We start from the raw sequence: 25,630 nt of genomic DNA on the forward strand, positions 1-25,630 counted from the left end.
TAGATGGAATCTGATTCACACAATGCAAAAGTCGGTCGTCGGCGGACTTCTGCCCTCAACACTACCGATGCCCCTACACAATACATATGACTATGCTTAATACAACCTATATATACAAACACTCATCACTCTTCATCAGACATCGGCAATCCTGCCCTACCTTTTCTCAACTCCGTCATGTATGCCCTTGTGCTCGCGGGCGTTCTTAGGCTCATACTCGTACTTTGCGAACTGAAACCCTCGCCCGTCCTCTGCGAAGCCATAATTTGACTGGACGATGGCCTCCCCCGCAATCGGATGTACTCTTCGAACAAGGGATGCTCTTCATCCTTCTCGTCTTCGTCTGCTGCTGCTTTATTTTGAGTATCCGGGAAGGAAGAGGGGGGAAGGGAAAGAGGAAGAGTGGCAGTAGTCTGAGATGAAGACTGAGTGGCCACTGGTAAACATTCAATGCTTTGTACAGCTTGCGAAGCTTCCTCGGCTTTCCTACGGCGGAGCTCACGGAGGCCTGCAGGGCGCAAAGAGGGATGTGGAGGAGGTGATGGAATTCTGGCCAGTGTCTTATCAGAGCCTGTGACACTCTTTGCTGCCGTTATCACCTGGCTTCCTCGAACCTCTTCGTCGTCTGATTGCTCAGGCTCCACATCCAACTCCTCATCGAAAGAGGTCTTGAACTCAAACCCCTTTACTTTTTGTTTTTTCGTTTTGAAGAATCCAAACGACTCGAGATAAGCTGCTTTTTCTTGAGCTGGTGCGAATGTTTTCTTCCCTGAAGTTTTTGTTTTCTTAGTTGTCGCTTTGCAATTGCCTTTTCGTGCCGTGGGCGTGGACGTATTGGGGGTCGACGAAGCTGTTGCTTTTGCAGCGGCTGCTCTTGTCCATGGTGTCATTTTTACTGGCTCGCTTTCGTTCTCCTCATCCTCTTTATCTGTCACATCCCAACCCCCAGGGTCTCCCACTCTCATCCTCTTGTTATCCCTTTCTTCTGTCCCTTCTTTTGCATCTCTTTCTTCTTTTGACGGAGAGAATTTCAGTTGCGAAGCTCTGAAACTGTCGGAACCAGAGACGAGGACCTCTCCTGACTTGTTAGAGGGTATATCACCCCTCAGTTTGCGTTTTCCCTGTCCTTTTGGGGCACTAGAGGATAGTTTCTGGATAGGTGAAGGTCCAGGCCTCATGGCCTCTTCAACAGACGATTGACCGGGAGCAACAGGCGACGCCAGGGAGCCTGTCCTTTGTGTGCCGTGATGTTGTGACGGGTGTCGACGGAACGAAGGGCTAGGAGGCAGCATGTCTGTCAAGCAATGTTTCGGCGGGGAAGGGATGTTGAATGCCCTAAAATAAACAGTCTCCTCGAGCTATCAGAGTAACACTTGGCGTGAGCATAACGTTCTCCAAAGCCACGACTTTAACACTCACACCTGAAGAACCGGTCTCATCAAATATTCGAAATGATGCGGGATGGTTCCGAGATCGAGATGGAGACATTTGAGATGAGTTGAGAGACGTCTGAGAAGGAAGCGGGGACGTATTTTTGGCTGAAGCTTGGCTATGGCGCAATGGTTGTAAGGGGGACTTTACTTTCGACGATTGGGAGGCCGGTATTGTTTGATCCGAGCCTACAGAGAACATCCCTGGGAGGAGTGTATTGGCCAGCTACATTCATGTAAATCCATGTACATCTTCCATGCTCCAGGCGACTTACATCGGGATGGCTCGATGGGATATCATCGTCCGCTTCGTACTGGGATCCGAAGGGCAATCTCGGACTTCTTTTACCCGATCGGTTGACACCCTTTTGACTAGGTCTTCCACTTGGAGGCGTTTTCATCAGAGAAGACCGTCTAGGCGACTTTATAGGCGTAGCTGACGCCCGACCTGGTATCCGAGGGGATGGAGAAGCTGTACGCTGGCTTGCTATTCGTTGACTTCTCCTTACCGGAGTTGAGCCAAGAGACATCGTTGCCGTCTTCGAAGGTGAAGGAATTCTGAAAGTGAAACCTTGTGTGTCCTCAAGCTGCAGATTTTTGATCAGAAACTTTACGCAGACCAGAGATGTCACACTTGCCTCTGGATCTACTATTTTTCCGGGGCCGACATGTTCAACATTTCCCGCATTGCGTTCATCATGCATCACCTTACCACGTTCTATCTCACTGGTAGGAGGCATCGGTCTGGCTTCATCAGCCCCTGGATTGAACCAGACCTGACTCCCATTCAGCGGCGGTGAGATAGATCGATCTGGGGCTTTGGCTTTGGTGGGAACGATGAGAAGCGTTTCCTCGTGGCTCATGCATGGATCTGGATGTCTCAACATTAAAGGGTCGGAGGATGGCTGGTTGTTCACTGTCGCGGTAACTTGAGGCTGGCCCATTTGTTGAGAAGGGGAAGACGGCACCGCTGCTGCGGCCGGGGACGAAGGTGGAATCAGTGGTGAAGAGTTGTTCTTAAGCCTTTTGCCGGGCGAGGGACCTGGTGATGTGCGCCGATTGACCATTTCAGGCGTCATATCAGGCGAACTACTTTTTAGGACAGAGGTTCTCGGTAACGGCGAATAACTGCGACCGACGTCACGCGGAAGGATTGTAGGAATAGGGGGGCCAGCTTTCCCTACAGGATCTCGACGAAATACTTTTGCTCGTACGGAAGGTGTCGAATATATCTTCTGCTTCTTGGGTGGAGGTTTAGGAAGGGCATTCTCGTCGGAAGACGTGCCTCGAAGGCGATTTTTGTCTCGTTTGTACTCTTCAAGTTTGTACTCTTCGAAAACCTCCTTTGCCCTCCGTCTTATCTTTTCAGACTCAGTGGGCGAAATTTCCCTCTTTCTTTTATTGTCATCAGAATACTGATCAGGAAAATCATTTTTCCAAGGAGACTCCACTATTCTTTTGGTAGATTCGTCTTGACCAGCCATTCTACGGTGCCTTTTCATGTCGGTCTCTGGAACGGGGGTAGGTGAATACATGGATTCGCTCTGGAGGAGGTCATCACGAGAGACAAGAGCGACAGGAGTGTGAGGGGGGAATAGTGGGGGAGATTTGGAAGGTGACGGTGTATGCTTTCGAGAAGGCGAACGGAGAGCCTGCTGAGGCGGCTTCGTAGGCGACCTTGACCTGGATCTTGTACGTCCCTCACTTCTTGACTGAGCTATGACTTTGGATGAGAATCTTCCTATTCGACTAGTCAAAAGGTTCTCGTCGCGCTCTTCAACTGTTCGTCGCGTCGACGCTCGTTCTCGGCTTTGTGGTGCGTCGTTGGACCATGTATCGTCGGCCTGATAGTTGTCATCGAATATTTCAAGCTTGCTCTTCCTTCTTAACGCAGAGCGATTGCCACCAAGAGGCAGTGGGCTTCCGCTTCCTCCGGATGGGCTTCGGTCTTCATTTGTTCGCAACTTCTCTGTACGGCCCTTGCCCTTGATGAAGCGACTTAAGCTGGATTGCTTATGACTCATCGGAGTCCTCTTTCCTTCCGCAGATCCATCGACGCCTGGATTGGATAGTTCTCCGCGTTTTCTGAGACCGGTCGTCGGTGGCGTGGGAAGCCCATGAGACGAAAGGGGTCTCAGCGGTCGCTGTGATGGAGGTTTAGTCGCTGAGTTTTGGTCTGGACGACGCGTGTCTATCCACTTGCCAGGACCTATTTGTGGCTTAGGCCGAGGCATAGTGGAGTGAGCAAGGAAAAAGAGGATGGAGGGTGAATATATGATATCGACGACGCGAAACGGCGCAGCGATGCGTTGGAGCTACTGATGGCAGCTATAATAATCAGACGCGTCGCGTCTTTTCATACCCAGTTTACTTCCTGGAGAGAATCGCATCATGTAGTGGTCACATTCCGACTATACCAAATAATTCTTGTGTAATTAGTAGAAGGAAGTAAGAAAGATGCACTGCGCCTGCGTTCCATAACAGGTCACCTACTGGCCCCAATGGCATTTCAATTGTTACAGCATTTAATTAACCGCCCATGATGTTGCCATCTATGGATAAAGATTCGGAATCTTTTGCAGCCCAAAAGTACGGCGCGGCCCAACTTCTCGGACTGCAACGCGACTCTCTTTCAGCGAATGTCCTGTCAATGTAGCATACCCGTGGCACTCAGTTTCTCTGTTTGAGAACATGTTCAAGTATGGCAGCTCTCTTTAAGCTGTACATGGTCCTGGACAACCATCTGCCCCCTATGCATGCATAGGTTTTGAGGGGCATTACGAGACACGCCCGATGCCCAATCGCGATGGGTTGTTTCCCATTTTAGTATGGTGCCACATTCCTGGCCCCCCGCGGGATTACTTCCTGCACCACGGCTGAACCCGGGACTTTTGAGTTTGTCTACCTATCACATCGCGGACATTCAATCCAACACCTCGATCCTTCTTCTTGACGTCTTCTCTTACTCCCCACTCTTCCAAGCACCCAAAATGGCCTCCGCTATTCGATCCCTCCGCACCGCCCTCCCCGCCCTCCGACGAACCGTCCCCGCCCCGGCCTTCACCGCCAGAGCCTTCTCCATCTCTGCCGCCAGGTCTGCCGGCCACGGCCCTCCCCAGTTGCTTGGTCCTGGTGCCAAGGCCGGTGAGGTGCCCAATGAGTGAGTATTGCATGATGAATGATTGGAATGGGATGAAATGGAGAGGAAATTTTTGAATTGGATCGGCCTCGGGCAGATACGAGTGGAGATCAGAATGCAGGCTTAGGCCGGAGGGATACGGAGTCGAGGGAATACCATGAAGATGTGAAACGGATGGGCCGGTGAATCAAGGCTGACCCACGAGCAGCGAGAACCAGTCTACTGGTCTCGAGCGATTCGAACTCCTCGGTAACCTCGAGGGTGTTGACGTTTTCGACATGAAGCCTCTTGAGATTACCCGACTTGGTACTGTTGACGAACCTATTCCCATCTACTCTCTCGTGAGTATCATCTTTTACCTAATATGCTGCAATGTCTGACAAGTTGGTCAGTTCCCCGAGCGACAGATTGGCTGCACTGGTTTCCCCGTTGACTCCCACGACACTATTTGGCTCAACGTCAACCACACCTTGAAGAACCACCGATGCCCCGAGTGCGGTTCCGGTGCGTCCTTCTATCTTCAGTGCAGGGACACTGCTAATTTGTTTAACTTTAGTTTACACTCTCAACTTCCAGGGTGACGAGGCTCTCCTCCACGGTGGCGGTCACCACCACTAAATGCTTAAACATGGGTTCTCTCGCGCTTTTTCTGTAGCATGAGATGAATGGATTTCCTCTGGACCATAGCCGTATCTTCAAATGCTCGTTCGTATGTGGGCATTAACATCAGTATAATCTGAAATTATCACAAGGGGTCCCAGTCCGGCTTCAGGAGGAAGAAAGGCAATGAGAAGCTTTGAGGCTCCATATCATGGTAAGGGGCAGATGTGCATCTGACCAACCTTCTGAAAAGATACTCAAATATAACTAATTCATCTGTCGAAAATGTTCTTAAAGCCCCGGACTCCATCGTATCTGCCCACACTTCAAGGCAGAGATCCGCGCCAAAAGACTATCCTTAAAGGTCGGGTTGAGTCTGTCTCCATTCATCCCATTTAGCCCTGGCCTGCACATACGCGTCTTTGTATTTCTGTCCCAAATATATCAGCCTGATTTTAAAACTGTCAGGATTGGGGGGCTCACCTGCTTCTCAGAGTCGCTCAACTGCTTCCACAAAGCACCAGTCTCCCTGGCCAACTGCTGATTCCTCACGTTCCCCTCGAGGTCACTGGGCAGTTCAACCTTCCCACTTTCTCTAACTTCCTTGGCGAAGGCAAAGTAAGGAGTCAAAGGCTTTCCGGGGTTTCCGGGCCTCTCCTTGACAGACTGCTTGAAAGCCTTCTTCCCTCCAGGGGGGCTAACTTTCTTGCCGGTAGCCTTTTCAATAGCAGTCCTTGTCTCTGGGGTAGTAGAGTTCCAGAACTCCAAGTACGCCTTGTCCGCAAGCTTCCTGCCCTCATCGGCTCGGCTTTGAAGTTCGGCCTTGACACTTGAAGTCAAGGATGCCCATTCGGTGGCAGCCTCGTTGGTGAGTCTTCGCATGTCAAGTTTACCGTCGGGACGACGGTATTTCTCGGAAACGTTAGCAATGTGGTCTTTGAACCAGAGAGTGTAGGGCGTAGGGGGGCCTTTGGGAACGGTCGGAAGGGTGGTATCTGTATGACGTTAGCTGTCGTTATAGGTCTAGAAACGCGCAAGACAGGTGAGGCAGGGCGGCGCATTCGACATGACGTAGAGGTGCACCTCTAAGCATGTATATATGGATCGAATTCCATCCAGTCCGTCGCGAATATGATCCCTGGTCCCACGCCCACCCTACTGCAGGAGCGTGCGAGCGGAAGACTCACCGATGTTCTTCTTCTTCAACAACAAAGAAGTTGTGGACAGCATCCTAACCCTCAAAGGGGCAGCCACGGTCATGGCGGGCCGTACCAAGTTGATGGAGAACATGGCGGTCGTTTGGTATTAAGCAGTCGGGGATGGAAGGAAGATAGCACGGGAATGGAAGATGTCACAACGAAATGGTTGTTGACGCGAGAGAGGATACACGGTGCGCGACGGAAGCAAATTGCCACCATATTTATGATACGGCAGTTTGTGGCACTTGCCCTGAATGACGTGTGGCATTTCCGGCCCCTTCTGCATTCGGTTGTGATTGGAGTGATCGCCTGAGCACCACCGAACAATAATAAGGAAGTGCTAGTAATGAGTGCGTTGGGTAGAACTCCATCTAAAGAACGAAGGAAACACTTTGGCCATAGGCCAGTGAATGAAGTGATTCTAATGCCATGCAATGCCTCTGATGCGTATGAACTGACAAACTCGACAAGTTATTATACTATTATATGCAAATATTCAATTAATTCTTGATCATTCCTTCTCATCGTTTCCTTCTTCTCGCTTCTTTTGCCAGGGCCAACGATGTTCGGGAGACCTCCATTGCTCACCTTTCACTGTATTAGGTATACAAGTGTCAGCTTTCTGTTTATGTATCAAAAAGCAAGGGCGGAAACGCACCCATAAGCAATAAGTTGCAAGCACAGGCGAATGCCAAGATCCCAGCAAACAAGGTATATAACCCCCCGTCTCCTATACCATTCTGTATCGGAGTAGCGACTTGTGACATAACGCAAGCGCAGATACCCCTAAACATTGAATTACAAGAGACTGCAGAGCTGGAAGCACCCTAGACAATCATCAGCATCAGAACTGACTTGACGCAGGGATGAAAAAAGTGTAACACGTACAGGATTGGCGTCCACCACGTACGCCAGAGTACTGCTATAGATCCACCTGAATAACAAAGCCGCATGTCAGAAGAGTCGTGCGCTACACTAGAAACTGTACTTGCAAGAGAGAGAAACCAGCAAAGAACAGGCAAACCACCAAGGCTGCGATGTGCACTTTCTCCTCCGCAGTCCAAGCATAGGCAAGGAAACTAGCGACGAGGATTGGCATCGCCAACACTGTGGATCTCAGCCTCATCTGTCCAAGTGCTTCAGCTTGTCATTTCCGCAATATAAACATATTCGCGTACCTCGGGATTGCCCACACCTCCGTTCTTCTTTTTCAGTTTTTTCAACACCATGTCAGAATATTTCCCTCCAATCATACTAGCTAGAATATTGCCTATTCCAAACGCCAAGACCACAAGACCTATCTTGAGCGATCCATAACTGTAAGGAGCTTTACCAAGGGTAATTGATGCTGTGTAGACGATGGTATATTGAGCAGAGAAACTCAAGGCTGACATTTGCCGGCATGTTAATAGACTGAGTACTTATGAAAAGAGAAGGGCGCTCACCCGATGAGGTAAGAATGAGTAAATTGGTGGGCTGTTTGAGAATAAGAGCCATCGATGGCAAAGGGTTGAGATCCCTGAAGGTGGGTTTGAATTCCACTTCGTTCTCGGCCTGTATCTTTTCTTCCTTTGCCCCAAACGGCAACCATTTCATCATTTTGACCTTTATCCTGCCCGATCTGCCTACCGTTTGCTTCTGGTCATTACTCAAGGTCACATCAACCAGTGTAGTATCCGTCACCGCGGCCCCTCCAGCCTCGGCACTAGGCCTTCTGCTATTACCAGGAGAGTTGCCGGGAGTGGCATCTGGCGTGGCTGGTATGGTGTCTAACACTTGCGACTGTTTTGCGAGCTTGGCCTTCCGCTTTAAATCTTTCGCATCCCGATTTTCTGCTCTTTCGATTGCTTTGGTAAGCGCTCTTTGGTAAACTCTCGAACGCTAACATTGTGGAAATCAGTTGACATTATTTTTACTCCAAATGAGCAGAAAGAAATCACCTGACGTCGCCAAGAGTCCGGAAACACCATGAAGCAGCACAACATGATGAAAGCATACACAGCAAGGAAGTAGAAAACACTTCGCCAGCCAAACGACTGTTATACTTTAGCAAACATCAACATAGCCAAAAGATGAAACCGTACTTGGCCTAGAGCTCCACCGATGAGTGGTGCTACGGCAGGAGCTATCATCGGCACTCCGTAGAACAGGCCCAACTGCAGACATACAGTAAATGAGCAAATGGCTAATTTAAAGGATGAAACTCACCTTTGCCCCTCGCTCATGCGTCTCGTACATATCGGCCAGACTGCCGGCTCCCAAAGAAACTGTTGGTCCGCTGCCTGTGGACTGTAAGATACGCATTACAATCAGAAGGGGCATTGAATTGGCCCGAGAAGCAACCACGAGAGCGATAACATAGAGCTACAATCATCATTTAGTCTGGCAACTGGTGATACGTTTTGATGTAAGGCTTACTGTGTATGACACCAGATAGACAGTCTGCAACGATACGTTAGCGAGTGCTCCACCGGTTTCTATACAAGACATACCTTGCGTCCATTGAGCTATGGCCAGATGTGAGTAAGCATTCTTAATAATGATCGCCATAGATGATACTTACTTCCGCAATAGCTGCCCACAAGACGGGAGTGCACCCTTGAAATCTGACAGGTGCATTAGCGTTCTCGGTTTGATACTGGGCATCGGCCGCAAAGATTGATCGAAGCTCACAGGATGTAAAGAGAGATCGATAAACCGAGTTCACTTTCTGTGGCGTGCAGGTCTTCGCGAACATCGCTGATTACCGGGTTGTAAATACTGGGAGCCATCATTGGGCCCAACTAGAGGACGACCACCCAGTCAGTACCCTATGTTCTTCGCCATGGGACTTGCTTACAGGTACTCACCATCGCAAAAGTCATGATCATCAATACTGTCCACTTTTTCCTATCACTCCACTTCCTTGGATCATTATCGACTGGTAGATGCTCAATGTCAATCGCATTGAGACCCTTCACCGCCTGTTTCTCAGAGTTTTTCGATGGACCAGTTTGATCAGGTGGACGATCTATCATTTCATCATCTCTGGGAGGATACGCCTCAATGGACCGTATATGGGTAAGCGTATTGGATAACCGAGAGTTTTGACGTCCAAGATTGGTTTGTCCTTGAGAAGGTGTTAATGGCTGAGAAGGTTCGCCAGGAGAAGCTGCGCTGGCCATGGTATCAGGTCTTCGGCTTTGATTCTTCTACACTGTAAATGGCTTTCAGTCCCTGTATATAAAGAGATGAGTACAATATTTCAAAAGATAACTGAACATTGTACGAACCACTGAAACGAAGGCAGCACTTAAAACACTGATGCAGCCGTGAGGTATCAGGAGGTCGTGTCGGATGTTCACAAGTTTCGACCCAGTTGAAGACATAGAATGCAGTTTTTCCACAAACAAACACACTCGCCACACGAAAGTGGAGGTGGAGATGACCTGGTATATATGTAGATGAAAGTGGATGAAATGGTGCGGTCAGGAGACTTGATTGAAGTCACAGAAGTTGTGGCTGGTGCTGTTCGTGCTACTGAACGGTGCTACGATGCAATTCTGGGAAAGGTAAATAGACGAAGATGTAGATGTCATTGAGTACACAACATTATGAGCTATTCCATGCTTAAGATACCTCGAGTCTTGCCTCCCGAGCTACCGAACATCTGCTTTTGAGTTCAAATCCAACCAAAGTCGCGCAAAAGATCATCAAGTGCGGCAAATGTGTCGGACATGACCATGTCGGCCGATTGTTTTCGGCCCCTTTCGGCCGACTATTATTCAACTGTTCAGTTCTTACATCCCAACGGCCAACGCTGCTGAGGCGCGCGCGCTCTGAAGTAGATTCTGCGATTCTTGCTCGCTGTGGACCAGTTGTACAATAATGGGAGGATTACAATTTGCCGCAGTACACGCGCATGCTTATGATGCTTTGCTGATAGTAGAATCGCACCTCGATCCACGATCAGTTTTATCTCGAATCTGCAACAATTTGCCGACCGTACTGCTTTCTAGTCTTTCCTTTCTGTCGCGACAGTGTCTGCTGTGACTCATTCTTCTCCAGGCAATAGTGAACAAACAAGCCGAAGATGATAAATTAGTAGTGCAAAAGCATTAGCAGTCTTTATCACTGTTGTCTATGTGGCATGTGAACAGAGAAGAGTGTCAATAATAGTTTCGCGTTCTGGATATTTTGCACCATTAATCATCGATCATATATCATCGAGGAAATAGAAGAGCTATATTAGCTTATACATCCCCATCCATCTGCAGATGCAGGTGGACGTAAAAGTACACATTTCACCGCAGGATTTATGCTCTACCCCAAAACAAGTTCCACTTTCAAGCTATAGTGTTCTTCTAGATCCTTGTAATGCTGTATTCGGGCCTCTCGCTGACGGGAAAATTCCTGTAGGGTAATGTTCAAAATCAGCAGCGGTTTTTGGTGCCTTTCCTATATTACGCTTACTTCTGTGAATTGAGCAAGCTTGTTCCCTCTACGATAGCGCCGATTTTGCCTTCGGGGCCGTTCTTGATGGTCAGCAGCTGCATGTCTATCTTCTTCCGATACGTGTGATCCTTGTCCTTCAGCTGCAATGAAATCTCCCTCCATTCTCGCCATCATTTCTGCCCCTCGCCATTTGCCTGAAATAGGTGCCCCTTCTTTCTCTTCTACGGAACCATGCGATAGATAGTCGGTAGTTTCTAATGAAGTAGTTCGCGAAGTCATAGAAGGGAATATCAAGGGTGTAGAGGAGTGCCGTGCTACAGGTCGAGGTGGGGAAGATGGGTCATAAACTGCAGGTGACTTGTCTATAGTGAAGTTCGAGGTGTCAAAAGGCCGCAAATCGTTCCTATCTGGTTTGACCTACCGGAGACAATATGGCACATCCACCAAAAACCAAAGGGGTCCATCCAACTTACTTCATGGTACTGAGCTGGTGATATGAGATTTTCTGCCCTTTCCCAACGCTTATCTCTTCTCAAGAAACGAGTCGACAAATGCTCCATGTTGTTGGAAATTGGTGTAAGTACACGAGAAGCCATTTTCTGTCCTCCAAATTCCTCAAGCTCTGGGTCAAGCAAAATATCCTCCATTACACGCTTCCTAATGGGCGTTTCGAACAGTTGGACATCGCTGGATGCTGCAATGTCATTTTCATGGCGAGAGTCTGGACCTAACACATAATGATTCAGCCCTTCTGGCGAAGGACATATCGAGCGCACAAACTCCACAGATTCATCGAGTACTCCATTATCAATTCCCGAGGCAACATCGATCGATATTGCAACAGGGCCAGAGGACCCTCCATGCCGATACGGAGTGGATCGACGCTGATCAATTTTACTTGCTGCTTGCCAAGAAGATGTTATCCGAGTGGCCCGAGGAGTTGAAAGAACGTCATTCAACGGAACTCTGATATCCCACTCTAATTCCGAGAAAGCATCTCCGGAGGTTGGGATGATATGTGGGTATTGCTGAGAAACCGAGAATATATCATTCAGTGGTACAAGGATATCAAGGGCTGCTGGGAAAAGGGTATGGGATCCCGAGGAATATAGGATATTTGGCGTGGAAGAATCCTCGTCCATCGTCCGAACAGAGTCCCAATTATTTGCAATGGGGTTGATGTCGTCCGCCGAGATGCTGGGAGAAGTTGCATCCTCTGCAGAGTCCAAAAGTTCATTGGAGGAAATGGAACGGCAGGTCGAAGAAGTCAAGTCCCCTTCCGTTGAACGAAACCTCGACTGCATCGTTTTAGGTGTCGACATGGCCCCAATACTCTATACAAATCACCAACGGTTCAAAGTTCGAGGGCATTGCAGTACTCACTGCATTGTTAGTCAACCTGCGTTTCCTTGCAGGTGTAGCCTGCATCCCCATGCCCAATCCTCTTTTGCTGCCATTTTTGACCTCACAACCTGACACCTTACTTCCCACACTTTTGACGCTATATTGACTGTGCGAAGTTGATGGTCTGGGCTTCCTTCGCCAATTTGCAAGACCGCCGACAATGAGGTTTTCCGAGGAAGATGCACGATGGAGTTGATTACGATGAATGGTAATCCGCGATGGACTTGAGGGAACGAGTGATTTGGATGGTACAAAAGGTGTAGGAGATAAGTCGAACATGCTCAAGATCAACAAGACGTGAGTATGGGTGGCGAATTGAAATGGAAATATACATCGGATTTGAAGGATAGACTTAAGTTGAACCAATTGGCGAAGGCTGGAGGCCCGTGCGTTGCCCACAATTAAGCCGCATAGCCTTGTTGTTTTTGTAGCCAGAATATACAACACAATGTGGTAATGCAAGAATCTACAACAATCTGTCATACATACCCGCCCTAATATCCACCCTCTCTATGCATACTGTGAATTGTCAGCACAACAACAGATGAGTGATGGTAAACTTACTCTATTGAATGTTCGCCCAAAGAAGTCATCAGCTCCAGACTTCTTCTCATTTGTCTTTGGCTTGAACATTGCCTTAACGGCCTCGCTCATGTTTTCCTGGGCCTGTAACCTCTTCTTCTCCTGCTCCGCCAGCTTCTCATGTACAGATCTGGCTAGGGATGCCGGTGTATTGACGGTAGGAGTAGCTCGGGGCGCGGGTGACGATGAAGAAATTCGAGCCGACTTTGGAGGAGGTTCAAGCGTTGCTGGAGACCCGGTGTCGTTGTTGGCCTTTGTACTCTTGTCTGCTTTCCTCTTCTTTGATGATTTCGCGGCTGCCCGGGAGGTGAGAAGGTCTTCCAGAAGAACATCCTGAACTTCCTTTGGGGGATTCACAGGAATGATTGCCGCTGATATTGTTGGGTTGAAAGTCTTTCCACAGTTGGGACATGCAACTTCCGTCGTATTCTCCTTGACAACTGGCTTCCCTTCTTCAGGTACATCGTCTTTCGGAATGACTTTCGCGCCAGTGCCTTTTGTGAGGTTTGGCACTACAGCTCTCAAAGCAGCATCTGAAAATACACAGCCGCATGATTTGAGGGCAATGAATGGGAAAGTACCAGCCATTTCACGGAGAGAAAGAGGGCAGATGAACGGGGCGCGAGAAGTGGTAACGGTGGCGGAAGCGGACGAGAATGTGAAATCGGGGTTCGGGGTAAGGTTAAGGGTGGTGAGATCCTATTAACATACCCATAAGATTACATGCACTCCAACAGATCAGAACATGCTCACCTTCACACCCTTTAAATGTCCACAAATCTGTTCACCATCGCCATACTTGGACTTGTCGAGGAAGTACTCGATCAAATCGTCCTTGTTATAAAGTTTTCCCAGAGGATCTATAACCACTGGTTTTTTCAAGGGTTTCTGTTGCATATATTGATAAGCACTTGCGTAACGAGTAGCCACAAACTTGCATACCTTGCTAAGAGCACAGAGGAAGAACAGCGCTTTGAGTGATTCCTTATCCGCTTGCTCTGTCTTGCCCTTTGTCTTAACCAGATCTCGTCTGTCTGGGATTGATCCACCATCGGCACCCATGATGAAGTTTATCGATAGCGGATTTGAGATGAAGAGTGAAAGAAGAAAATGTTCAGAGTAGAAGATCTTGCATTATGTCCCAAAATGGCGGAACGAAATGTAAACAACGGTGGCAACAGGCAATACAGGCCATCGCCACATCGTCGGAGTTTCGGAGTTATGTCTACTCCCTCATCTCAGCCAAATTGAATAACTGTTTCCCAAACCTATCTCTTCTCTCTTTCTTCTCCAATCTTCTCTCTCAAACTATTTTGTTCACGACAATGAAAACAAGTTCCATTCAATAATCCACTGAGCACGAGTCCTTTGCTGTGACGATCGTGATATAATCCGACTGGTGAGTCTGGTTTTCATCTACTTTTCCTCTTCTCTCTTTCTTCTATTCCCTTATCTTCTGTGATGAACACAATTATTCAGTTCTGCTACCGAGTGCTCGTGAGCGACAACCCAATATACCAAAAACATTTATCTGAACTTCTTCATTTCTCCATCTTGTTTGATAACTCGTGCGAGGAATGAGCGCTGACTTGAACCTCTAGTTGACTTACTTTATGGGAGACGTAAGTTTATGGCCAGTCAAAACTCTCCTTGCCGCATGATCGCTTTGATATGATTCAATTTTAGCTAAATCCATTCTCTGATTTGGTTGCCTGTCCTTCTTGTCTCGCCCGCTCATCCTTAACCTCTAGTCCGTTGAGTTGCCTGTCTGATTATCTTTGGAGAAAAGACGAGTACTCTCTTCGCGCGATGACGAGGTTTAGGTTTGACTCTTGGGGCTTCGTGATGATCTCATTTGACGTTCTGTTGAGTGAGATCGGACCGCGGTGCGTGGTGTGGACGAGTCGTGACGGGTTGCCAAGCGTGCTTACCCGGCTTCTATGATCCTCTCTGTTCCCTTTTTGCATTGTTTACGGATTATTATTCGATGCATCTGTTGACACGAGCTTTAGTTTTAGGCCCTATTCGCCATGTCTCAAGTTTCATTATCAGCTCAGTACCTTGCGTCTGCTAGGCCCTCTGGAGCCGCACCACCCTCGATTTCGGGTACTCCCAGGCCCGTCCCCACTTCAACTGGAAATCCTTCTCAGGCATCTGCAAGACCGCCATATCGACCTAATATCAATGTCCCGAAAAGATCAAACGATGATGTTTTCGCCAGAAGCAAGGTGCCCCAAACGCCGACAACTTCGTCTTCACAGGTGGGTAATGACAGTATATCAGGAGCGGGGGCAGAGAAGAAGAAGAAGGAAGATAGCTTGAGGGGAACTATGCGTAATGAGAGTAAGTTTGTTGAATGCATATTTTGTAGCCACAATCCTGATACTGTGGAACCAGTTGCAAAGTTGATGTATGGTGCTGGTGATGTGGCCGATCCGGATATTGATACTGTTGATTATATGGAGGACATGGTTGTCGAGTTCCTATCGGATCTCGTGAGTATTGCCAAACGTTGCAGTTATAGTGTTTTCTTGGCTCTGATGAGTGACTCGTCAGTGTCGACCAGTGCCTCCTATCCGATCAAATCCTTCACAACCTCATCAACCTGTACCTCTCTCTGGTGAGGTTGTGCGGCACCGCCTAGCTACTACGCCTATGCTTCACAAGTACCTGGCGCGTTTTGACCATATGGTCCACATGGCCGATGTTTTGAAGGCTCACAGGCGTGTCGCTGATCCGTCCCTCAAGGATCTTGTCGATCAAGTCGGTAACGATTACCTTGGATTGAACGAGCACGGCGTGCCTACTGGTACTGGAGACGCAGGTGCTGCTGGGGCCGGCGGCGTCGGTAGGCAGAAGAGGCCGGCAGAAGGAGAAGGAGAGGATGCGCCGAAGAAGAAGGGTAGGCCACCCAAGCCACCGGGAGAGAGGAAGAAACCTGGTCCTCAAAAGGGCTGGAAATTAAATAGAGATCCGAACGCACCACCTGTCAAGAAGCTTCCGAGAGATCCAAATGCGCCAAAGAGAAAGTACGTGAGGAAAGCTCCGTTGAAGAGTCAGATGGGAACACCTACTGCAAGCAGTGGAGTATGATGATTTGTGGAAAGGATGAAGAAAATACTGGTTGTAGATGTGGTTGTACTAGATTGTATAAGAGTCATGACACTGTGATGAACAACTCTGCTTGTAATGAATGCATGGGGTGTGTGTGATGTGTACAAGTATCGATCAAATCAAGGTGCAAACTTGAGGTCAGCGTACCAGAACCAGCCGCCGACAAACATCAATGCCAGCAGGGCTCGTCCTAACGGCAGTTGCACGATGGTGAGTATCCACAGCGTCCCCATAGGAGGAGCCTGTATCCATGATCAACGATCAGCCAGCTCATCATGGAATAATCTTCAGATTGACCCACCTGCGCAGTGACAACACTCCAACTGGCCTTGTTTACGAGCCATACCAATCGACATCCGGACAAGATGGACGCAGACATGAGGAAAGAGTTGGTCAAGGGGTGAGTGGGGTATTCATTGGCTACGAACATGATTGCGGGTCAGTAGCAGCGCCATATAAAATAAAATGGATGGACGGACTGTAGTAGATAAGCAGACTTAATGCTTCAAAGATCCATTCAGCTCCTGCACCGTATAACAGATGATGAAAACTCACTCGGCAAAGCTTTGAGTGCATGTTCACCCAGTAAATACCATCCAGCTTTATGGGAATATTGCAGATGCACCAGTATATCCAACATCAAATAGAGAAAAGTGAACGGCACAGCCATAATGAGCGTATTGAATATCACATCATCCCCTTGCTCCTCTCGTTCATGTTCTTCGTCTTCGTCTTCATCTTCGTCGTCTTCTTCCTCTCCACGCTTCCCTTCAAGCTGTTGCTGTAGCTGCTCAATCTCCTCTGCAGAGCCGACTGTATGTACTCTGGCTCCATCTGGGATAGTGCCCGGAGGAGGGACGTTGAGCAAGGGCGGTGCTGTGGGTTTGGGGAGGGCGGAAGGGTGGACGAGCGGGATGGTTGGTTGGCCGTTGGATTTGCCCTTCTGCTTGTTATCCTTTGTGGGTGCTCTAGAGCGGATGGTGGAGCTGGCTGGGACCTCCTCGATGATGGCCATTGTTCGGAATAGCAGTTTGTAAGGTGGATAACTGAGGGAGACCAAGAAAATGTGCGACAAAGAGGATACATAAAAAGTTGGATAGCTGTGCCCGGAGGCCTGTTGTCGCGACGATAAAAGGCTACACCCGCGACGGAAATATATCAATTTTATCGATAGTGAGCATTAAAATCACTCGAGAAGATGTCTAGTAGGGTATCGATGCAACATGCATGTGCCATGTAAGTGACAGTTTTGCCAAACCATTAACCAAAAGTGATATCTACAATCTAAGCAAGAACTTTGGGCACACCATTCTCCCCCAACAGACTCTCCTCCTTTTTCAAAACTCTGGGACCGTCACCGACCCTGGTGTGGATCAAACCCTTGACCGCACCCTTCTCCCATCCTCCTTCCCTGACTACGCCAGTGTTGAACCCTTCAGGCAAATCTCGCACGCCAGTCTGGAAGGGGTCCTCAAACTCTTCGCCGGTAGGGAAGAACCTCTTGATGGCGCCGAGGACGACAGGCATGTTCTTCTCGAGCGTGTAGATGACGGCGTTGGGTCCCGCGTCAAATGTGTAGGCAGCGATTATCTCGCCGGCGGCACGGTTGAGCTCTTCGACAACGGCGATGATAGCTCGAGAGACGTCGTTGAGGTAGAAGATGGGAGGGGCGGTGTCGAGACAGACGGCGTGGAAAGAGTTGCTGTCGGCCATGGTGAGCTTGGCAAATTCGGAAAAGTCTCGAGCCTTGATAGCCTGAGAGATCGCATCCATCCTCTTGGGGACGATCCGAAGACGCTCTTGCAAGAGGGTAGATGTCTCTACAGTCTTTTGCATGCCGGAAGTGGATGAAGTCCCCTTCTTGGCGTCGCTGACAACACAGATAAGGGCATGCATCTCGGGCCAATGCTCTCGAGGGGCGACCTCCTCGGCGAGAGAGTCGGAACCAGCAGGATCGGTACCTTCACGCCAAGCGACGAAGCCTCCAAAGAGAGATCGGCAGGCAGAGCCAGAGCCTTGGCGGGCGACGAGGGAGAGCTGGGAGGGAGATTGGGGGAGGGAGTAGAGGGAAGCGAGAGATGCGACGAGGGCAGCAAGACCCGAGGCTGAGGAGGCGAGACCAGCAGCGGTGGGGAAGTTGTTGTACGAGGCAATTCGGAGCGGCCACTCGGAAAGCTATTGCGTGGTACGGTGAGCACGGAGGTTGCTGTCTATTTTCCCATATTGTAGGAGTACAGCAAACGACCCACCTTGGGCAAGTCCTTGTCCTTGCTTTCCATCTCCTTTCTCCACCCCCTGAGCTCCTTGATGCAGACAGCCAATCGGCCACCCTCCTTGATCACCTCTTCCTTGCCATTCAACCAGAGCTTGTCTCCGGCCTCGAAGGACGCGTCCGCACGGGAAGTCGTGGTGGAGCGGAGGTGGTCCTGGTCGAGAGTGACGGAGAGAGAGCTGTTGGTGGGGAGAATGAGGCGGGTGTCGCGTTTGCCCCAGTACCTGGAGACGTGGTGAGCAGCGGTGAGTGTCAGAGGAAAATATACGCACTTGATGCAGGCAATGTTGACTGGAGCGGATGCTGTGGCTTCGTAGACCATGTTGAGCTGGGCGGAGGGAGGGGGAGCGGGAGCAAGTGCGAGAAGAGAAGACAACAATTGTATGGTACGAGGAAAACAAAACACATTCCTTCCCAAAATCCCCCCAATTCCCAGCTTTATTTCCCAAGTCCCACCCGGATTTCAACTGGAAGCCCAATTTTGCTGTTCGTCTTCGGCCGCATGTCTGATTGTTATGGTTATTTCGAAAGTTGTTCCTCCTTTACCAGTCTGCCAAACGAGATCACAATGTATAGTTATCAACATTCCGCAGCACATAACCAGCAGCCAGACCTGTTTTGGGGCTGATATCGAAGAGTTCTTCAAGGAGCAAATGGGGAAGAATCAATTGAGCAAGCTCAAGACATGGGCAGAGATAATTTTTATGCAGATACGTTGAGATGGATACGCGAATGGTAATCCCAAGTGATATACGGACCAAAAGAACATTCCTTTACATCACTTTACTGACAGTCTCTACTTTTCCAACATTTCTCCTTTTATCAGATCTCCTTTTCTTTCTTGCTCGTCCGATGAGGAAGCAGTCACAGGCTGTGCGAGAATCCTCTGTGCTTCCGGTACGTCTGCAAATGCTTCCCGCAGCTTCTTGACAACCATCTGGCGGATTTCCCTGATGACTGTACTGGCGATTTGAAGGATAGGACCGGCGAGGCCAAGTTGCAATATGATATACCTGTTGCTCTGTCAGTTGTGCAGGCAAACAATCAGCAGCTAAAACTAGTAAACTCACCCGGAAGCAGCCAAAACCAAGAGCATGGCAAAGTACAACGGGTTGAACAATACCGCCATCGCCTCATTCCAGCCCAAAACAACAAGAACACCGTACATCCACACGGGAATCTGCGCTACGCTACTGACCATACTTCTCTTCGCCTCAACATAGGCAGCATCAGCATCACGCTTGAACCTGGACTCAAGTGAAAGTAGTTTGGTGGCGGTGAGAAGGGTGAACGCTGTTGAGGGATCAAAGGGAGATGGGTCGGACTCGACGTCGAAGGACGGTTCGGGTGGTGGGAGCTCAGGAAGAAGTGAGCCCTCGGTTGGAGCGATGTTGGCGAAAAGTGGCAAGAGACCAAGCGTCTTTTTTTTATCATTAGCTGATGCTTGGTTCCTTACAGCTACTAAAACTCACTTCATCCTTGGCTTTTCTAAATGCCGCCTCAATGTCATCCTCAGGCCTCCAAACTCTCGGGACACCGGCTTCATCATATCTAAAGCTGTCTTCAAATTTTGTCCTCAATGTCGTCAGTACCGTGGAGTCAGAGGTTTGTTCTTCGAGCTTTCGCCTCAGAGCGAGCCAAGCTCGAGCTCGAAGGGAAGCGAGAGCTGTGGAGTTCTCCTCATCACTGCAGTTGTAACCTATTCGACTGTCAGTGTCGCAACTACGAGAAGAAGACACTTCCTTACTCTTGGCCTTGGAAAGGTATGCTTCCTCGGCAGCTTCTATAACGTCGGAATAAGTCTTCAAAACGGTATCCCACATGGTCTTTGTAGGTTGGCTCATCGCTACCTCTACTGGCTCCAAGATCTGCCTCTTCACGTTTCGCTATTGGATTCATTAGCTTTATATACACAGGTGATCAGGGATTTCAACTGACCTCGATAGCGTTGACCATCTTCTTCGTCTCATCCGCGCGACACTTATCAGCGATGAGCTTAAGGTCCTCGTCTAGCAGAGCAAGCTCATGTTCATACTCCCAGTCGGTCTCCTCCACCTTGACCTCTGTATAACCATTTAGCATCGTTCCATAGGAGACAACAAGACACACGAACCCTTGGCGCCCGCCAAAAACCTTTCCCTAGCCCGCCTTTTCCCTTCTTCGACAACAACGCCAAAATCGTACCCAGGCTCTTTCACCCCCGCAACAATATCCTTGGAAAACTTGGCAGTCTCGATTTTGTGGAGATTCTTGAGTTGACCGAGGAAAAGAGGCGAAAGAGAAGCATGCAGCGATGCAAGAAGGTCGAGGCGCTTGCGCTGATAAACGGCCGAGTGGTATCGGGAGGCATCACGATCGAATTTTCCTACATGTTGATGTTAAGTGCAAATTCGCTCGCGTATTTTTCTCTTTAATCCCACAACGTACCCAAAGCTGTTTCAAGCCAATCCCTCATCAAGGCGCCCAGGCCCTCAACCACAGATCCCGCCTCCACAGGCCTCCGCACAATCTTTGCGCTTGCCAGGAATGCCTCAAATACCACTGTTGAGATTTCATCGCATCTAAACTGGGCCAAAAGTTCCTGCTGGGTGGGAAGGTCAAGATCCTTGTTGGTAAGGACTTGTTGCTAACGAGTGAGTCAGTCAGTCTCTGACAGTTGATCACCGATGAAAACTCACCCAAATGCCCTCCATGTAAAATGAGACACCGTCCGCCGGGATACGCTTGTGATAAGCGGGTTGGAAGACGTAATCCTCTCTTGAGCGATCTGTAAATCGTTGTCGCAACTCGAGTACAGCCTCTTCAAACTTTTCTGGCATGAGTACTTTGTGGGGCAACGCCGCGAAAGACAGGTCAAAGTAAGATGAGAGAACGGCGTCTTCCAGATGCGCGGGCTACATAGGCACGTTAGCTGGAACCATAGAACTTGCGCCAATACATACTTTGGACAGGCTATCCCAGATTCTCTCCATGTCTTGAGTGAGTGTGGCAGTCAGGTTGGACATGGGTGTCGCACCGACATGATCTCGGATCACGAAGAGGATAAGTGTTTTCTCTTGAGGCCTGATGCTTCTATCAGCGAGTGGTCGAGTAGGAACCATGGAGACATACTTTGGCTTAGTGTTGTCTCCACCTCCTCCAAAAAGACCAAGATTGACTTCGAACACAGTCTTGAGAAGACCCATGTTCGCACCATTATACAATCCAATTTGATGTTCCCTGTTGCACACCGTAAGCATCGCTCGCGACTATTTAACACTAAACGACTCACCAGAGGTTCACTATTAATACCTCTGTACTTGCCAAACTGAAAAGTGCACTCTTCCTCTCGAAATCCTGATCCTCTCCTCTTTCTCTACCATCTGTACCTTCTACATCCATGACGAGTGTATTACTGTACTGAGAAGGGCACATCCAGATGCCTTTAGTGGTCTGCTGTCTTTTTGATTCGTCCATGACGTCGAACGTTGTACCAAACAACCTATTGAGGAGAGTGGATTTTCCCGTGGATTGGGATCCAAATACAGCAACCACGTCGTAGGCGAACCCTTTGTCCAACAGGTCCCATTTGGCGAGATAAGGGGAGAGCTCTTTGCTGAAGATCAAGCATCAGCTACGTTATCTAAAGGAAAATACGCAGTCAGAGAAAGACATACGTAAACTCTTGATTTTCATTCACAATTTGAAGTCTTGGGCTCTCTTTAGCTCCGTCCTTGTTTCCAGCTGTACCGGGACCAACAAAAGGTGCTTGCAGCTCTTGGACCGCTTTTCGAGCGCTGTCGGGGGTACGAGGGTCGTTCAGGAGCTGTTGAAGCTCCTGAGGCGGGTTTTTCAGGAGGTCCTGAGCTATTTGCGGTGTCTGGTTCATAGCAAGGGAACGGTAATCAAGTTATAGATGGAGATCCTAACATATATAAATATCCATTTGATGTTCCGAGGTTCAGCGTGCTTGCTTTGTTGTGGGTCGTGACGTTGACGGTGGATTTAAAGTGGGGGTAGGAATAATTTACGTCAGCACTCCAACAAGTTGGTTAGTCACCTCCACCGACGTGTTGATCAATTTGTCGCTCGCGATGTGGGGCTCGCGTCTTATTATCCCCAGACCTTCCGCTTTTTATGTGTTTTTCATTTTCACTTATATTATTTAGAAGAGTATAATGGAGCAGGGCGACATGAAAGCAGCCTCACACTCAGACCACAGGAGGGAGCAGAGTCACGCACAGCCAGAGGCTCAACGGGCAGCTCCGACACAACACACTACGACTGCCTCACACGACCTGCGTTTCATCGACCATTATCTGGACGACGAAGAGGCAGCTTTGGGCCATGTGCGAGGAAGGTTTCAAAGTATTGTTAGTAGGGTAGAGGAACTTTTCGGCTTGTAAGTACCCGGTCTTTATGCTCCGATTGTGTTGCCTAACCGATGTGTTCGATTTAGTCTGTACAGCGCGACCAAGCCATACACTGACAAGGTAGTAGCTGTGGCAGAGCAGAACCCCATATTATTTGTAAGCCAGAACTTTTTCTGGAGTGTTCCTCTAATCGTTACTGGTAGACTTTTGCGTCTATCTGGATTGCTTTTAGCATCATACCAATTATTATCTTCGCGTAGGTTTGACCATTTCAAGCAAACGGAAGCCAATATATCAATTTGATTGCAATTTTATAGTGGCTTCGTAGCCTTTTGCACTGTCACAATATTTTCCATCGCTACGTTTTTCATCTGTGCAACAATCGTTGGCATCTTACTACTTACGTGTGAGTCGGAGATAATGGATATAATATTCAGTAACGAAGGGTTGACTTCCGATACTTGCAGTCTTTGCGGTGATTGGTACCGTGGTAATCGCCTGTACGCTTTTCCAATCTTTCGAATGGCTTGTGTTTAACTGACAGACTCCTCAAGCGGCTATACTCATTCCTACTCTGGCTATCACTACCATCTTATCAACTCTCACGTTGTCCTTCTTACTTGGTTTATTTGTCATTCATCGACTATACCTCCATTTATCCGCGGCGACATCTGATGAGTGGAGCCTTGAAGCTGTTGGACAAGGTTTCAAGGGATGGGTTGAAGAAGTCGGAGAAAGAGTAGGATTAGATGGATCAGAGACAATTGTGCTCAAACAGAGTCCAGATGATGATGACGGAAGAGCAAAAATAATTGATGAGAAGAACGATTCCAGTGGTGGTGCAACTTCGACGACCGCCGCTTCAGAGAGCGAACAGGCCGGCCATATCGAAGATGAGAAGGCGAATACCAGGGAGCTCAATATGGTCACTTCCAGCACCCTGGAAAAGACATCACAAAACCACGACAATCGTCGTTTACGAGACGCTGCATCCACTTAGCATTATTGTATTGATACACAAACAAAAGCATTCAGAGCATCATAGCAAATAAAACACACGACGGTAAATGATGATTCATGATGTGTCCTCTGTTGGAGAGATGATATATGTATGTTTTTAGTAGTACAGTAGTTGGGTACTGTACTCTTGCAGTCCCTTTATACAATTGATTTGAAGCCAGTTCTATATCACAATATCCCAACCACGCGCCACTGACCAAAAAAATTACCACCTCGTAACATCTGCCTCGGCCTCGCCGAATACGCTTTCCTTTTTGATGTCAAATCCTTCTTCTCCCTGTACATAATCTTCGGGATCGATCACTCGTTTCTCGTAGAACTCGGGCATCTTTCTCTTCAGCCATCCTTCAACCCATCCGTTAATGGCTTCAAACTCCAATAAGAAACCGTCATGTCCGTCAGGGGAAGGAATGACAACAAGCTCTGCATCGGGGATCCCAGCTGCAAGCTCGCGTTGTTCGGAAGTGGTGAACAAGCCATCGGACTCAATGCCGATGACCAAAGCGGGAGGTTCAAGAGAAAGAGCGTGGATCAAACGGGCATTGAGCTCTTCTTCTGTTGCGTCGGCGGACGAGGGAAGACCAGAAGAGAGTGAGGACAGAGAAGTGTCACGGGAAGGAGCGGACAGATCGTGGGTGTCGAGTTTACGGGTGATGTGGATGTAACAGTTGGCATCAAATCGACCAGTAAACTGCGCTAACGTCAACGATGCTCGCATATTCCAGTTAAGGAAGTCTCACCTTGTCTCCCTGGTAGCGAAGATAGCTTTGCGCAGAAAAGATTTTGGGCGGTGCTTCTCCGCCAGTTCCAATTTTATTCCCGTTGGCCTTCACTTCTTGAGTCTTTACAACCTCAGCCTGAGCCGCATCACCCTCTCCACGGTTAGGGCCTTCGCTCCCGCTACGAGATATCGGTCTTGCGCCAGAGCTTCTGTGCCCGTCGTTATGCTCCCTCCAGGCTCTCCAGCTGGGGGACTTGGCAGCGAGATCGCTCTCACTGGGGACGCTAGGGTCGGTCGTCTCTTGACCACCCATGATTCGTACACCACCCTTGGGCACTGACGATTTACCGCCGCCGGCACGTCGGCCGAATCGGCTTTCAAAGCTGTCTCTACTCCTGTAAGTCAACAAAGCCGCCATTCTAGCCGCAGCCAGACCCCTGGCTGGCTGTCGAGCCAGGTCAACTTTGCCTCCTTCCTCCTCAATTTCGTAATAGTAACCGTCTTTGTAGTCTGGATCGGAGTAGATAGATTGACGCTGTGCTTCTCCCCAAGAAATACACCAAGCTGAATGACGAGCTGAAGTCGCAAGGGGGATAATGGCTCTGACAAACCCAGGAGGGGTATTGAGTGGGTATTCAAGAACAGTCATACCACCCATGGATCCACCAACGACGGCTGCCACCGATTTCACACCAAGAGATTTGAGAATTATGTAATGCAATCTGTCATTTGTCAGCACCCAGTAAACTAGTATGTAGACATGGCATACCGAACATCATCCTTGACGCTACTTCCGGGCATCTCGGGACCAAAAGGCTTGCCAGTCTCGGGGTTGGTAGTGACACTGGAAATAGTGCCGTAGGGTGAACCTATAACGTTTCCACAGAAGATGAAAAATCTGGTCGGGTCAAAGGCCTTGTTGAGACCAAGCAACGGTCCCCACCTGTAAGGAGACGATTAGCCCTCACTACTCCGCAAGGCGAACGGAGTGACGTACCAATCTTCGACATCAGCACTACCTGTCAAAGCATGACAGATGACTAAACAGTTGTCGGCTTTTTCGTTAAGTTTACCCCAGGTCTTGTATGCCACTGGAACATTATTAAGAGTGACACCTGACTCTAGGGTGAACGAAGGGATGATCGCGATTTGCTGAGAGATGAGAGAGGCATATGGATTTGTGTCTCGTATTTTTTGAGGTGTGGGAGCGTTATCCGACATCCTGGAGATGTAGAGCGAAGAAGAATGACTTGGAGACGAGCCGATTCTGGGTTTTGCAGGACGATGGAACAACAACGATAAATTACCCATCGCATCGATTTTTGACTCGTCGGTAGTATCTTCTAAACCCTTCGGCCATCGC

At 48.9% G+C, this 25,630-nt stretch overlaps 12 protein-coding genes across 12 annotated transcripts; 3 read left to right on the forward strand and 9 right to left on the reverse strand.

Moving 5' to 3' along the window:
• Window positions 1-73: 73 nt before the first annotated feature.
• On the reverse strand, window positions 74-3,707 carry CNL04885 (hypothetical protein). The gene is made up of 4 exons (XM_024658828.1): window positions 2,069-3,707; window positions 1,706-2,017; window positions 1,420-1,656; window positions 74-1,358 (listed from the first exon to the last, which is right to left on the reverse strand). The coding sequence occupies exons 1-4, from the start codon at window positions 3,662-3,664 to the stop codon at window positions 126-128; spliced, it is 3,378 nt and encodes a 1,125-aa protein (XP_024514661.1). The 5' UTR covers window positions 3,665-3,707; the 3' UTR covers window positions 74-125.
• A 651-nt stretch (window positions 3,708-4,358) lies between these two features.
• Window positions 4,359-5,251, forward strand: CNL04890 (cytochrome c oxidase polypeptide iv, mitochondrial precursor, putative). The gene is made up of 4 exons (XM_568031.2): window positions 4,359-4,590; window positions 4,778-4,910; window positions 4,962-5,073; window positions 5,126-5,251. Exons 1-4 carry the CDS (start codon window positions 4,421-4,423, stop codon window positions 5,185-5,187), a joined length of 477 nt encoding a protein of 158 aa, XP_568031.2. The 5' UTR covers window positions 4,359-4,420; the 3' UTR covers window positions 5,188-5,251.
• Window positions 5,252-5,356: 105 nt separating this feature from the next.
• CNL04900 (conserved hypothetical protein) lies at window positions 5,357-6,479 on the reverse strand. The gene is made up of 3 exons (XM_568032.1): window positions 6,357-6,479; window positions 5,653-6,164; window positions 5,357-5,599 (listed from the first exon to the last, which is right to left on the reverse strand). The coding sequence occupies exons 1-3, from the start codon at window positions 6,457-6,459 to the stop codon at window positions 5,528-5,530; spliced, it is 687 nt and encodes a 228-aa protein (XP_568032.1). The 5' UTR covers window positions 6,460-6,479; the 3' UTR covers window positions 5,357-5,527.
• Window positions 6,480-6,805: 326 nt separating this feature from the next.
• Window positions 6,806-9,982, reverse strand: CNL04910 (conserved hypothetical protein). Its single transcript, XM_024658165.1, has 15 exons — window positions 9,641-9,982; window positions 9,218-9,584; window positions 9,042-9,151; window positions 8,932-8,974; window positions 8,861-8,875; window positions 8,787-8,810; window positions 8,577-8,732; window positions 8,453-8,524; window positions 8,309-8,404; window positions 7,814-8,249; window positions 7,547-7,755; window positions 7,361-7,494; window positions 7,257-7,302; window positions 7,027-7,195; window positions 6,806-6,962 (listed from the first exon to the last, which is right to left on the reverse strand). Exons 2-15 carry the CDS (start codon window positions 9,530-9,532, stop codon window positions 6,880-6,882), a joined length of 1,908 nt encoding a protein of 635 aa, XP_024513839.1. The 5' UTR covers window positions 9,533-9,584; window positions 9,641-9,982; the 3' UTR covers window positions 6,806-6,879.
• A 617-nt stretch (window positions 9,983-10,599) lies between these two features.
• Window positions 10,600-12,534, reverse strand: CNL04915 (hypothetical protein). The gene is made up of 4 exons (XM_024658830.1): window positions 12,186-12,534; window positions 11,224-12,136; window positions 10,821-11,164; window positions 10,600-10,760 (listed from the first exon to the last, which is right to left on the reverse strand). The coding sequence occupies exons 1-4, from the start codon at window positions 12,483-12,485 to the stop codon at window positions 10,671-10,673; spliced, it is 1,647 nt and encodes a 548-aa protein (XP_024514662.1). The 5' UTR covers window positions 12,486-12,534; the 3' UTR covers window positions 10,600-10,670.
• Window positions 12,535-12,540: 6 nt separating this feature from the next.
• CNL04920 (conserved hypothetical protein) lies at window positions 12,541-13,914 on the reverse strand. Its single transcript, XM_024658166.1, has 4 exons — window positions 13,731-13,914; window positions 13,542-13,676; window positions 12,771-13,487; window positions 12,541-12,725 (listed from the first exon to the last, which is right to left on the reverse strand). The coding sequence occupies exons 1-4, from the start codon at window positions 13,848-13,850 to the stop codon at window positions 12,717-12,719; spliced, it is 981 nt and encodes a 326-aa protein (XP_024513840.1). The 5' UTR covers window positions 13,851-13,914; the 3' UTR covers window positions 12,541-12,716.
• A 169-nt stretch (window positions 13,915-14,083) lies between these two features.
• Window positions 14,084-16,001, forward strand: CNL04930 (expressed protein). Its single transcript, XM_568222.2, has 5 exons — window positions 14,084-14,187; window positions 14,390-14,410; window positions 14,801-15,131; window positions 15,186-15,283; window positions 15,345-16,001. The coding sequence occupies exons 3-5, from the start codon at window positions 14,819-14,821 to the stop codon at window positions 15,879-15,881; spliced, it is 948 nt and encodes a 315-aa protein (XP_568222.1). The 5' UTR covers window positions 14,084-14,187; window positions 14,390-14,410; window positions 14,801-14,818; the 3' UTR covers window positions 15,882-16,001.
• Window positions 15,969-16,971, reverse strand: CNL04940 (hypothetical protein). The gene is made up of 4 exons (XM_024658167.1): window positions 16,458-16,971; window positions 16,382-16,405; window positions 16,204-16,322; window positions 15,969-16,144 (listed from the first exon to the last, which is right to left on the reverse strand). Exons 1-4 carry the CDS (start codon window positions 16,915-16,917, stop codon window positions 16,022-16,024), a joined length of 726 nt encoding a protein of 241 aa, XP_024513841.1. The 5' UTR covers window positions 16,918-16,971; the 3' UTR covers window positions 15,969-16,021.
• A 139-nt stretch (window positions 16,972-17,110) lies between these two features.
• CNL04950 (diphosphomevalonate decarboxylase, putative) lies at window positions 17,111-18,525 on the reverse strand. Its single transcript, XM_568247.2, has 3 exons — window positions 18,447-18,525; window positions 18,152-18,398; window positions 17,111-18,077 (listed from the first exon to the last, which is right to left on the reverse strand). Exons 1-3 carry the CDS (start codon window positions 18,494-18,496, stop codon window positions 17,187-17,189), a joined length of 1,188 nt encoding a protein of 395 aa, XP_568247.1. The 5' UTR covers window positions 18,497-18,525; the 3' UTR covers window positions 17,111-17,186.
• A 364-nt stretch (window positions 18,526-18,889) lies between these two features.
• On the reverse strand, window positions 18,890-22,102 carry CNL04960 (membrane organization and biogenesis-related protein, putative). The gene is made up of 12 exons (XM_568036.2): window positions 21,831-22,102; window positions 21,446-21,769; window positions 21,286-21,393; window positions 21,117-21,237; window positions 20,853-21,068; window positions 20,602-20,800; window positions 20,288-20,539; window positions 20,113-20,237; window positions 19,922-20,060; window positions 19,647-19,873; window positions 19,245-19,594; window positions 18,890-19,187 (listed from the first exon to the last, which is right to left on the reverse strand). Exons 1-12 carry the CDS (start codon window positions 22,040-22,042, stop codon window positions 18,971-18,973), a joined length of 2,490 nt encoding a protein of 829 aa, XP_568036.1. The 5' UTR covers window positions 22,043-22,102; the 3' UTR covers window positions 18,890-18,970.
• A 194-nt stretch (window positions 22,103-22,296) lies between these two features.
• On the forward strand, window positions 22,297-23,707 carry CNL04970 (hypothetical protein). Its single transcript, XM_024658168.1, has 6 exons — window positions 22,297-22,555; window positions 22,613-22,682; window positions 22,730-22,782; window positions 22,844-22,932; window positions 22,994-23,026; window positions 23,081-23,707. The coding sequence occupies exons 1-6, from the start codon at window positions 22,332-22,334 to the stop codon at window positions 23,524-23,526; spliced, it is 915 nt and encodes a 304-aa protein (XP_024513908.1). The 5' UTR covers window positions 22,297-22,331; the 3' UTR covers window positions 23,527-23,707.
• CNL04980 (homoserine O-acetyltransferase, putative) lies at window positions 23,594-25,538 on the reverse strand. Its single transcript, XM_568037.2, has 4 exons — window positions 25,265-25,538; window positions 25,037-25,210; window positions 24,287-24,989; window positions 23,594-24,237 (listed from the first exon to the last, which is right to left on the reverse strand). Exons 1-4 carry the CDS (start codon window positions 25,486-25,488, stop codon window positions 23,752-23,754), a joined length of 1,587 nt encoding a protein of 528 aa, XP_568037.2. The 5' UTR covers window positions 25,489-25,538; the 3' UTR covers window positions 23,594-23,751.
• Window positions 25,539-25,630: the final 92 nt, after the last annotated feature.

The sequence above is a fragment of the Cryptococcus neoformans genome, assembly GCF_000091045.1.
Source record: "Cryptococcus neoformans var. neoformans JEC21 chromosome 12 sequence".
Classification (NCBI taxonomy): domain Eukaryota; kingdom Fungi; phylum Basidiomycota; class Tremellomycetes; order Tremellales; family Cryptococcaceae; genus Cryptococcus; species Cryptococcus deneoformans.

Excerpts from the sequence above, each read along its gene's own strand:
- CNL04910 (XM_024658165.1), bottom strand. The coding sequence starts at position 9,532 with ATGGCCAGCGCAGCTTCTCCTGGCGAACCTTCTCAGCCATTAACACCT. Across the intron at positions 8,405-8,452 it reads TCGGTGGAGCTCTAGGCCAA|TCGTTTGGCTGGCGAAGTGT; the intron begins GTACGGTTTCAT and ends AAAGTATAACAG. Across the intron at positions 6,963-7,026 it reads TTGCAACTTATTGCTTATGG|TGAAAGGTGAGCAATGGAGG; the intron begins GTGCGTTTCCGC and ends TACCTAATACAG.
- CNL04930 (XM_568222.2), top strand. The coding sequence starts at position 14,819 with ATGTCTCAAGTTTCATTATCAGCTCAGTACCTTGCGTCTGCTAGGCCC. Across the intron at positions 15,132-15,185 it reads GGGAACTATGCGTAATGAGA|TTGCAAAGTTGATGTATGGT; the intron begins GTAAGTTTGTTG and ends CTGTGGAACCAG. Across the intron at positions 15,284-15,344 it reads TCGAGTTCCTATCGGATCTC|TGTCGACCAGTGCCTCCTAT; the intron begins GTGAGTATTGCC and ends GTGACTCGTCAG.
- CNL04920 (XM_024658166.1), bottom strand. The coding sequence starts at position 13,850 with ATGGGTGCCGATGGTGGATCAATCCCAGACAGACGAGATCTGGTTAAG. Across the intron at positions 13,677-13,730 it reads TCCTCTGTGCTCTTAGCAAG|AAACCCTTGAAAAAACCAGT; the intron begins GTATGCAAGTTT and ends TATATGCAACAG. Across the intron at positions 13,488-13,541 it reads GACATTTAAAGGGTGTGAAG|GATCTCACCACCCTTAACCT; the intron begins GTGAGCATGTTC and ends GTATGTTAATAG.
- CNL04885 (XM_024658828.1), bottom strand. The coding sequence starts at position 3,664 with ATGCCTCGGCCTAAGCCACAAATAGGTCCTGGCAAGTGGATAGACACG. Across the intron at positions 1,657-1,705 it reads TCCCATCGAGCCATCCCGAT|CTGGCCAATACACTCCTCCC; the intron begins GTAAGTCGCCTG and ends ACATGAATGTAG. Across the intron at positions 1,359-1,419 it reads ATGAGACCGGTTCTTCAGGT|CTCGAGGAGACTGTTTATTT; the intron begins GTGAGTGTTAAA and ends TTACTCTGATAG.
- CNL04980 (XM_568037.2), bottom strand. The coding sequence starts at position 25,488 with ATGTCGGATAACGCTCCCACACCTCAAAAAATACGAGACACAAATCCA. Across the intron at positions 25,211-25,264 it reads AGTGCTGATGTCGAAGATTG|GTGGGGACCGTTGCTTGGTC; the intron begins GTACGTCACTCC and ends GTCTCCTTACAG. Across the intron at positions 24,990-25,036 it reads AGCGTCAAGGATGATGTTCG|ATTGCATTACATAATTCTCA; the intron begins GTATGCCATGTC and ends GACAAATGACAG.
- CNL04900 (XM_568032.1), bottom strand. The coding sequence starts at position 6,459 with ATGTTCTCCATCAACTTGGTACGGCCCGCCATGACCGTGGCTGCCCCT. Across the intron at positions 6,165-6,356 it reads GTTGAAGAAGAAGAACATCG|ATACCACCCTTCCGACCGTT; the intron begins GTGAGTCTTCCG and ends AACGTCATACAG. Across the intron at positions 5,600-5,652 it reads TGAGCGACTCTGAGAAGCAG|AAATACAAAGACGCGTATGT; the intron begins GTGAGCCCCCCA and ends TATTTGGGACAG.
- CNL04940 (XM_024658167.1), bottom strand. The coding sequence starts at position 16,917 with ATGGCCATCATCGAGGAGGTCCCAGCCAGCTCCACCATCCGCTCTAGA. Across the intron at positions 16,406-16,457 it reads TGCACTCAAAGCTTTGCCGA|CATTAAGTCTGCTTATCTAC; the intron begins GTGAGTTTTCAT and ends GGATCTTTGAAG. Across the intron at positions 16,323-16,381 it reads AAGTCTGCTTATCTACTACA|CCAATGAATACCCCACTCAC; the intron begins GTCCGTCCATCC and ends TCATGTTCGTAG.
- CNL04960 (XM_568036.2), bottom strand. The coding sequence starts at position 22,042 with ATGAACCAGACACCGCAAATAGCTCAGGACCTCCTGAAAAACCCGCCT. Across the intron at positions 19,595-19,646 it reads TTAGAAAAGCCAAGGATGAA|ACGCTTGGTCTCTTGCCACT; the intron begins GTGAGTTTTAGT and ends GATAAAAAAAAG. Across the intron at positions 19,188-19,244 it reads TTGGTTTTGGCTGCTTCCGG|GTATATCATATTGCAACTTG; the intron begins GTGAGTTTACTA and ends ACAGAGCAACAG.
- CNL04890 (XM_568031.2), top strand. The coding sequence starts at position 4,421 with ATGGCCTCCGCTATTCGATCCCTCCGCACCGCCCTCCCCGCCCTCCGA. Across the intron at positions 4,911-4,961 it reads CTATTCCCATCTACTCTCTC|TTCCCCGAGCGACAGATTGG; the intron begins GTGAGTATCATC and ends CAAGTTGGTCAG. Across the intron at positions 5,074-5,125 it reads ATGCCCCGAGTGCGGTTCCG|TTTACACTCTCAACTTCCAG; the intron begins GTGCGTCCTTCT and ends GTTTAACTTTAG.
- CNL04915 (XM_024658830.1), bottom strand. The coding sequence starts at position 12,485 with ATGTTCGACTTATCTCCTACACCTTTTGTACCATCCAAATCACTCGTT. Across the intron at positions 12,137-12,185 it reads GCAGGTTGACTAACAATGCA|AGTATTGGGGCCATGTCGAC; the intron begins GTGAGTACTGCA and ends TGATTTGTATAG. Across the intron at positions 10,761-10,820 it reads AGCTTGCTCAATTCACAGAA|GAATTTTCCCGTCAGCGAGA; the intron begins GTAAGCGTAATA and ends ATTACCCTACAG.
- CNL04970 (XM_024658168.1), top strand. The coding sequence starts at position 22,332 with ATGGAGCAGGGCGACATGAAAGCAGCCTCACACTCAGACCACAGGAGG. Across the intron at positions 22,783-22,843 it reads ATACCAATTATTATCTTCGC|TGGCTTCGTAGCCTTTTGCA; the intron begins GTAGGTTTGACC and ends GCAATTTTATAG. Across the intron at positions 22,933-22,993 it reads TGGCATCTTACTACTTACGT|TCTTTGCGGTGATTGGTACC; the intron begins GTGAGTCGGAGA and ends CGATACTTGCAG.
- CNL04950 (XM_568247.2), bottom strand. The coding sequence starts at position 18,496 with ATGGTCTACGAAGCCACAGCATCCGCTCCAGTCAACATTGCCTGCATC. Across the intron at positions 18,399-18,446 it reads GTCAACATTGCCTGCATCAA|GTACTGGGGCAAACGCGACA; the intron begins GTGCGTATATTT and ends CCACGTCTCCAG. Across the intron at positions 18,078-18,151 it reads AGGACAAGGACTTGCCCAAG|CTTTCCGAGTGGCCGCTCCG; the intron begins GTGGGTCGTTTG and ends ACCACGCAATAG.